We start from the raw sequence: 9,790 nt of genomic DNA, 5'->3' as shown, positions 1-9,790 counted from the left end.
TTTTTAGGTAATCTTAAGTACAGATGGAGGGCGATCCCATTTGGTGATCTTTAGGGGCACGAGAAACTAAACTAGAATACCAGATTGACCATAACTCTCATTACATTGGTGTATATAAGAAACATTGGTAAAGGACTCAAGGAAGAATCTGCAATCAGAACTTCCCACACTACTGTGTGTCTATATTGCCAGGTATGACTTTGATTCTGTGACTTGTGTTTTATATTATGTTGATCATTTTGATTATTTGATTTAATGATGTGTTTGTTTTAATTCTATCTGATGATTTTGATTGGTTGATTTAAGTATAACCTGCCTGGCAAAATAAATTGTTACGTTTGAAATAATTCTGAGTTGTCAGTAATTCTTAATACACACACTATTTGTATCACTGAAAGTAAATGTGTATGCTTACACTTAAGTTGTCTCAGTTAGACTGGAGAATGCCTTGGTTTAAGTTAGATTGGATCTTCCTCAACTTAGACTTGAATGGAGAAACCTCAACATTTTATAACTGAAATGGAGAAACCTTAGTTAAAGTTAGACTGGAGAATGCCTTGGTTTAAGTTAGACTGGATCTTCCTCAACTTAGACTTGAATGGAGAAATCTCAACTTTTAACTAAATTGGAGAAACCACTTTTTAAGGCTGAATAAATTAAAACTTAAATTAGACTGGATATCCTCAATTTAAGTTTATAGTAATGTATTCACATTCTATATTTATATTATAATAACAAAATAATTATTGTTAAATTATGATCAGTAAATATTAATTAATTACAATTGGAGTCAGATTATAATTATTCACAGAGTCGAAGACTTAAACCCAAATTTTAGTAAATTAAACTAAATTCTAATAAATGAAGATAATTTCTTTCAGAAATACTGCGGAAGCGAGAACACAAAATCCCTTCGCCAGATCATTGGATACCTTCGTTGGACCAGTGGGTGGTTCCTTACAGCTTGGTGATCCCGACGTGATACGTCATACGCTGGAAAGAGTGACGTGTACACCAGAACGAGTGACGTGTACACCAGAACGAGTGTCCCCGGCGCGAGTGAGTGACGTCATACCAGCGCGACATCGCATCCAAAACAAACTCGCTGAGTATGAGGTTTGAGATACTTCTCTGTCTTCAGCTCTGTTGGTAAGTTGATTTTTCTTTGCCTTTTAGAAGTGTTGAGGGAAAGCATAAGTGCACCATTCAGACACATTTGTAGAACGGGTCGTGAATACCCAGTGATAGATCGGAGACCGTAGAAATCCGGTGGGGCTTAGAATATTAGACGACAACATGGCTTTTCAGGGAAATGATAGCGAGAGTGTAGATAAGGAAATAATGGATTCCCTTGCGTTGCAACTTAAATCGTTGTTAGTTCGACTGGACTCAAAAGAGGTAAAAATAACTTCTAGTAATGATGAACTTTTAGCTTGGTACGCCACGGAAGGACGGAAGTTACAAACGAAGCGCAAATTTAAGAAAATACCCGCGGCGATTGTTTATTTACTTCGCCGGAATGATCTCGCAGTTATAGCGGATGCAAAACAATCTTTAGCGGGTATCCGAAAGCTGGAGAAAACCCGATCGGATGAATTAAAAAAAACTCCGCGCTCAAGTCGAAGCGTCCGTCTATGATAAGCAAACTTGGGCAAGACAGGGCGATGCGTTTGAAGCACAGATCAAAAAACTCGAACATAAACTGCAACTGGATAAAAAGTATACCAAAGCACTCGAAGAGTGTTGTGATGGTGCAGGGTTTCATGTCGCTGCGGTCAGGGAGGCAATAATAAAATCTGTTAATGTAAACACACAAGATGATAGCGACGACGAGGATATTGCTTTAATGAAAAGTTCGGATGGTCAAGTAATAGAGCCAGAGACAGTGCAAATTAGACGAGAGCCTTCCCCGGAAGCTGCGTTCGAAGTTAGAGCTCACGAACGAAAAGGTCGTAGTCCAATAAGAACAAGAACTAGAACAGGTACAATCACTAAAAAATCAGTGAGAGTAGCAGTGCTCAAAACAATGACAAATGCGGACGATGAGATAACAACAATTAGCCGTCCGCTTACTTGTGAAGAATGCACTAAGCATAAGGAAGTTGTCGGTATGATGCCAAGGAAAGGCCCATTTCAGCCGTATTGGGATAATTTAATGCTACAAGCTTCAGTATATAATCTAGAACTTAGAGATGTGTGGCAAATAGCCCTTCTTACCTTACCCAATGAGCTTAAAGCAAAAATGCCTGAAAATTTAAGATCTGGAGAGATAATAGTTAAGAGGGAAGATGAAGAAGACACAGGTGTATATGGACGATTGAAGGAAGCATTGTTGGAGTTAAGAGGACCAACACATGCAGAATGGAATAGAATATTGGACATCAAACAGGGAGTGAAAGAGTCTTTTGAGGCATATGCAGAACGCTTATGGGTGTGTTATAAAGAACACTCTGGGTTAGAAAATGCAGAAAGAGACCAGGAAGTTTTATTGCAGCTTATAAAAAATAATGCAGGCAACCACATACAGCAGGCATTAAACCATGGGGCAGAGCCACCTGAGAATACCTATCGTGCACTGGTAGATTGGGCCTCTAAAATAGAAAGCAGGCTGAAGCAAAATAGGACACGTCCTGTAGCCACAACGCAATGGGCAGCAGAGGGTAAAGGGAGTTACCAACCTGACACAAAACCATATTTTCGATGTCAGTGGTGCAGGAGAAGCAATCATGCAAGCAGACAATGTTCAAGACATAGGTCTGTTAATCGACCACTAGTCTCCAAAAATGATGAGCAAACATACGAACGTTTAAAGCAAAAATTCGAGCAAATGACAGCTAAGCCAACTGACACACAAGCATCAGCTCCAATTAGTCGTCGTGAAGAATTGGCGGTTGGCATTCAAGTGGTGCTAGATAAATTTCTAAATGAACAATAGGGGTGCGTGGCCTCCGTTGCTGTAGGAAGCATAATAACTAGCGGAAACCGGATTAAAATAAGAGCTAACCTGGGAGGCCGGTTAGCCAATGTTCTTATCGACACCGGTGCTGCATGCTCCTGCACAAACCTTCCCTTTCCCCTTACTGCAGAAACGATTCAAATCAAAGGCATAGGCGATACCTTAATGATAGCATCCAAAACAAAACCTGTTTTAATCGACCTAGGTGTGACTGTTTTGAAAGAGCCATTCTGGTATTTGCCAAACAACAGTGAAGGGACTGTGATGGGGATGGATATTATGGGAAAGCATGGATTTGTAATTCATTGCTTTGAAAAACAGATTGAATTGCAAACGAACAAAGCAACAAAACAATGTTTGCCAGTAAACAAGGCAAAAATAATGTCCATCTCTAATACAGATCCTGTTCAGTTGTTGATTGACAAGCACAAAAACGTGTGGGCTACTCATGAACATGATTGTGGCTTAATTGATTTTGAAATTGGCATTGAAGGTGAACCACCTCCACCGCAAAAACAATATCGCATAAAGCCAGAAGCAGAAGCAGCTGTTCATGAGATAGTAAAACAACTTGAAATGAGGAAAATAGTTCGACGATGCAGTTCAACTACTAACTCTCCGTGTTTACCAGTGCCTAAACCTAATGGTAAATGGCGGTTATGCATTGATTATCAACGCCTTAATCGAGTAATACCCAAAGCTACAGCAATAGTGGCAAACCCATCCACTATATTGACACAAATTTCCACTAATGCCACATGGTTTACTGTACTTGATATCAAAAATGGGTTTTGGTCTATCAAAGTCAAGCGAGAAGACCAATGGAAATTGGCCTTTACAGTAAACCAAATACAATATTCCTGGCTTAGGATGCCGCAAGGAATGCATAACAGCCCTGCCATATTTCATAGAGCAGTCGCAGACGTGCTTGAACCCTTACTAGGGAATGGCCAAGTAGTGCACTATGTTGATGACATTCTCATCGCTACAGAAGGGTCACTTGAAAATCACTTAAATGTGGTAGATAAAGTTCTGCAAATGCTAGGCAAGGCAGGCTTTAAACTAAACAAGGAGAAGGCCCAAATTGCTCAAAAGGAAGTGCACTACTTAGGGTACACACTTACGCAAAATCACAGGGCATTGACAGAGGATAGAAGGAAATGCATCGCTGAACTGCCTCGTCCACACACTTTAAATGCGCTTCAAAAAGTGTTAGGAACTGCAAACTATCTCAGAGATTTCATACCAGATTTCGCAAAAACTGCCGCACCATTGTATGCTCTCTTGAAAGGTAAAACCAAACCGTCGGATGTCCTTGAATGGACAGATGAGCATGAACAAGCATTCACCAATTTAAAACAGCGTCTGTGTTCCGCACCTGCCCTGGGCTTACCCAACCCTGTAAAACCGTTCCATCTTCAAGTCGATGCGTACGAAGACACCTTAAGTGGAGTGGTAGCACAAGAACATGGGGGAAAATTGCGTCCAATTGCATATTACAGCAGGAAAAAATCTCCGGTTGAACAGGGGTTTGATCCATGCACACAACATGTACTGGCTGTTCACTGGATGATAAACACAACTGAGCCCATCGTTGGTTTTCAATCCATAATAATACATACAGTGCACACGCCAGTACAAATGTTGTTGCAAGGCAGAATAAAAGGGGTGTCATCTCAAAGACTTGCCAGATGGTTAACTGACATACAGTCACGGGACATAACAACCGAAAACACACGCATTTTACCACACATACTCGGGGACATAGATGGCCATCCGCACACATGTTTGCCTGAGAAAGAGGTACCCAGTCCTGTTTATGATCATGAGATCCCAGGTCAAACACAAGTATACATTGATGGATCCAGGTTTAAACAAAATTATCATTTCTATACTGGATGTGCGATATGGACACCTAGTTTCCCCGAGTCAAATGCGCAACGACAGGTGTTACTAAAATTACCATCAAACATGTCTGCTCAAGAGGCCGAGCTCATCGCATTACTTGAAGCCATTAAAGCGCATTCTGAGCCTGTGTGTATTCAAACCGATAGCCGATATGCATTCGGCGTCGTGCATGACTTTATGACACAGTGGCAAATGCGAAAATTTCTCACATCTGCAGGAACCCCTGTTAAACATTTCAATACGATAAGTGCAATATGGAACGCTGTAACGACACGTGAATCTCCCATTTCGGTCGTTAAAGTACGTGCACACATAAACAAAAACCCGAACGTGCATGAACAAAATAACAACATTGTAGATCAGCTGGCTAAATTAGCAGCTATCAAGGGTGACATTTGGGATGAAAAACCATATGTAGAAATAAGTGCAATTCAAACTACACCAATTGACCTTAAACAATATCAGCAAAGCTTGTGGGTTTCTGAGGGAGAACTAATGTCACATCTAAAGCAAGATCAGCTGATCACGGTCAATGAAGGCATGGTGTTGAGAGATGGCAAATATGTGGTTCCTGAAGCTTTACAAAAACCAATAATCAAATTGTATCATGATTATTCCCATGTGTCTTCTGAAAAAACATTGCAGTTGATAAGAAGGCAATTTTGGTGGCAAGGGATGACAGCTGACATTGACAGATGGTGTAGTACATGCATTGTGTGTGCCACAGTAAACCAGGGCAAGCCGGGTCGTACCAATTTGTGCAGGCCAGAACCACCGACAGGGCCCTGGGAGTCTTTGCAGTTGGATTTCATTGGTCCGCTGCCAAGTGCCAAGGGGGGATATCGTTATTGTCTGGTCATAATTGATAAATTTTCAAAATGGGTAGACGCTATACCTACAAGAAATAACACTGCAACTACCGTGGCACGGTTGTTAGCGAACCAAATCATCCCTCTCTGGGGAGCACCAATTCAAATTGAATCTGATCAAGGTACTCATTTCACTGGACAGATCATGAAAGACATGAATAAGATGCTAAACATTAAACAGAAGTTTCACATTCCATACAGGCCACAAAGTTCTGGTATGGTCGAGCGTGCAAACCGCTCAATCAAAGAGGCTATCACTAAACAGATAGTTCAACACCAAAACAAATGGATTGATGCTCTGCCCACAGTTTTAACTGTTTTGCGAGCAACACCATCTAAAGCTACAGGCATTAGTCCATATGAACTTATGACTGGAAGGGTGATGAAATTGCCTATTGATCCAGAAATCTCTCCAACAGATCTGGGCCATCTTATGGTTGCAACACAGCAGACTGTGCTAAAACAACTGCAGGAAAGACTGAAAGTATTGCAAACTCAGGCAGTGCTGAGACAACAACAGTCAGACCTGAGCAATGATGCACAGTTCAATCCAACATTTGAAACAAAATTTGCAGAAGGAGACATGGTGATGATAAGAGTCTTTGTAAAACTAAATGCATTTTCTCCTAGGTGGCACGGGCCTTATGAAATTAAAGCGACTTGTAATAGCGCTGTGGCCGTGTCCATCAAAGGAAAATTAAGATGGTATCACATGTCTCAATGCAAATTGTTCAAAGGATTGACAAATAAGTAATGTTGTCATTGTCTAAATGATTGACTATATCTCATTGTCTCTGTTTCAGGATGGTTACAGCAATTCCATGGAAACCGGATGCAAGGAAGGTGTCAGGGCCCACATGCATCAGCTTGGGCCAAAGGGTAATGCTCACACACACCCTGAAATGTGGGAGATGGGTATGGAAATATGCAAAGGGGCCATCCACATCATATATAACAATTTCGCCTAGAGAAATAGTTACATGGCCTCCCGGTATAATGCCGGAACCAAATTGCGCAACAAAAATTTGTTGTAAATTAGGTTCCAACTATTCTCCCATAGTGAACATTTCAGGTGACACCCCCGCACCTCTATATTCACACAATGTAACAGCCTGGTATCAACTTAAAATTGAGCCAGGAGCAAAAATTGGGAGTATGCGCACCCTATATGAAAAATCTAACAATGGTACAGATCCCAAAATTTGTTATGCTATAAAAGATTTAGAACCCACAGTATACAGATGCACACATACTGAAACACTCAACAGCACACATATGAGATTTGCAGATTACAAGTTCAACCTCACTTCATATATGTCGGATGATAATGACCCAAAAACTGTTATTTGGACTAGCCGAAAAGAAGGAACCTATTGTGTGGGTAAATGTGAGCCTGATGTAAATAGTTATACTAGCCCACAAAATTGTACATGGACTGTAAAGCATTGTTTTAATCTAACCACTTGTGGGTATAGTAAACCCAAGCAATGTCCAAAATTATATCCAATCCCTCCTGGTGGTTTTATTAAGGGAAATATTAATAAGACTCTGTTGCATGATGTTAATCTAGTCATGACTCATGTAACATATAATATTTCAAATATTTTGTCTGCTTATGTGAAACATTGTAGTAATGGTGATAAAACATATGCATGGCTACAGTCACGAATCGATGATTTAATTTCTGATTACAAAGGCAGACTAGCTGTCCGAATTCCACCTGTACGCTCTAAACGAGATCTGCTTGGAAATTTAGCAGGTCTCTTCGGCTCTGTTAATTCAATTGCCAACACTTATAAAATAACTGGACAATCACAATTTTCAACATGGTTGGCAAACCAGGTGGCCACTGGTTTTCAGCACCTCACCAATAGTAATGAAAACATTATCAAAGCGGTTAGATCTGAAGCGCAGGCGCTTCTATTGATCAGCCACACATTATTCAATCAGACCCGTACCATCGAACGTGACTTAGCCTGCAGATCATATGCTCAAGATTTATTTACTGTTGCTAGACAAGAAATTCTAGACTTGCGTCTTCTTAAAACACCTAGACATGCTTTAAATGATCTTATTGAGATTTTAGATTTACATAGGTGGTTTGCATCTGAAAAAATGAAGGACATTAAATATTCAGAGTTGTTATCCACTTTGATGTTATATACTGGAAATGAATGTGCTGGATGTATTGGGTTTTTTGTCAATTTTCCTTTAATACACCCAGATCAAATTTTTCAAAATTCCACAACTATACGTTCTATAGGCATGGTGGTAAAAAATCAGATTATTAAATGGGATCATTTAACAGGTTATATGACTTTGAAAAGAAATGAGACCTTATTTACCACTCGCACCTGTTGTCATGAAACTTCAAGTTATGTCATTTGTACTTGTAACACTTTACAACCATTCTCTCCTAATGATACTAAGCTTATTAATGTTCAGTCATTACATGGCCATGCAGATGCTGTACAGGTTTCGCAATCACAGTGGTGTGTCATCAGTGAGATGAATTCTTTCACCTACGGAGGTCTGACCTGTCCGTCAAACCATACCTTTTGTCTTGAGGTAACTGAGGACTTTTCAATGGGTCAGATAAATATCCTGGGGAGGATTCCACTTGACATAGATGTTTCTCCCTGGTGGGAGGACACCTTCTACGAACACAGCACACAGACTCTGACTGAAACAATGGAATTAGTCCAACAGACTATTCTACAGACTGAGTATCATCTCAATCAGGCACAGGTGGAAACAAACCTGGCCAAAGGAACAGCGAAGTTACTGTCAAGTTCATCTACACGGTCTGCACAGTATGTATACACCTGGTGGGACTGGGTGTTCCGTGGATGTGTGATTGGCAGTGGGTTTATTCTTATGTTTACCATACTTCAGTGTTGTTATTTCAGATATATGATTCGATCATTAAGGGAATCCAACAACAATGTGCTAACAAATGGCCCTTTACAGGTGCCTGCGTTTCACACACATTTACCTTACAAAAAAAAAAAAAAAAAAAAAAAAAAGGACTTAACAACATCCAAGGATGACCCCTTAGGAATCATTTTAAAATTTTCCCTATGGGGCCAAGGGGAGAAATTGTAGGACAGATGGACAAGAGTGTGTTTTTGGAGCTGAACCATAAAACAATAAAACCACATTCTATGCCTGTTCCCGAGAGATGGTGTTGTCTCTCTCCACAGGGGTCACTGATACCCAGGAACTGAACTGTAAATCTCCCCCTCTCCCATCCCTCTTAAAGGTCTTGTGGCTGAAAATATACTAAACACATGTAAGATTGGATATATCATATGTTGTGATGATGGAAATATTGTTATGGCATGTTTGATATCTTTTTAAAGGTCATGGTGCGATGGGTAAAAAGAGGTCTAATTTCTTTAAGTCTAAGATAAGAGTATATTGGAGATTTAACTTTAAGACATATTCTCTGCTCCTCTAAGAGGCGTGTCTTTTTTAGGTAATCGTAAGTACAGATGGAGGGCGATCCCATTTGGTGATCTTTAGGGGCACGAGAAACTAAACTAGAATACCAGATTGACCATAACTCTCATTTCATTGGTGTATATAAGGAACATTGGTAAAGGACTCAAGGAAGAATCTGCAATCAGAACTTCCCACACTACTGTGTGTCTATATTGCCAGGTATGACTTTGATTCTGTGATGTGTGTTTTATATTATGTTGATCATTTTGATTATTTGATTTAATGATGTGTTTGTTTTAATTCTATCTGATGATTTTGATTGGTTGATTTAAGTATAACCTGCCTGGCAAAATAAATTGTTACGTTTGAAATAATTCTGAGTTGTCAGTAATTCTTAATACACACACTATTTGTATCACTGAAAGTAAATGTGTATGCTTACACTTAAGTTGTCTCAGTTAAAGTTAGACTGGAGAATGCCTTGGTTTAAGTTAGATTGGATCTTCCTCAACTTAGACTTTAATGGAGAAACCTCAACTTTTTATAACTGAAATGGAGAAACCTTAGTTAAAGTTAGACTGGAGAATGCCTTGGTTTAAGTTAGACTGGATCT

General features: G+C 39.8%; 1 protein-coding gene across 1 annotated transcript; it reads left to right on the top strand.

Annotated features, from left to right (window-relative positions):
• The first annotated feature begins 665 nt into the window (after nucleotides 1-665).
• LOC141350849 (uncharacterized) lies at nucleotides 666-8,960 on the top strand. The gene is made up of 3 exons (XM_073856682.1): nucleotides 666-1,149; nucleotides 6,537-8,703; nucleotides 8,937-8,960. Exons 1-3 carry the CDS (start codon nucleotides 1,112-1,114, stop codon nucleotides 8,958-8,960), a joined length of 2,229 nt encoding a protein of 742 aa, XP_073712783.1. The 5' UTR covers nucleotides 666-1,111.
• Nucleotides 8,961-9,790: the final 830 nt, after the last annotated feature.

The sequence above is a fragment of the Misgurnus anguillicaudatus genome, chromosome 19 (assembly GCF_027580225.2).
Source record: "Misgurnus anguillicaudatus chromosome 19, ASM2758022v2, whole genome shotgun sequence".
In the NCBI taxonomy this organism is placed as follows: Eukaryota; Metazoa; Chordata; class Actinopteri; order Cypriniformes; family Cobitidae; genus Misgurnus; species Misgurnus anguillicaudatus.
This window is presented reverse-complemented; position numbering and strand designations above follow the sequence as displayed.

Coding starts and splice junctions, on each gene's coding strand:
- LOC141350849 (XM_073856682.1), top strand. CDS start 1,112: ATGAGGTTTGAGATACTTCTCTGTCTTCAGCTCTGTTG. Junction 1,150..6,536: donor CTCTGTCTTCAGCTCTGTTG/GTAAGTTGATTT, acceptor TCTCTGTTTCAG/GATGGTTACAGCAATTCCAT. Junction 8,704..8,936: donor TAACAAATGGCCCTTTACAG/GTGCCTGCGTTT, acceptor CTCTCTCCACAG/GGGTCACTGATACCCAGGAA.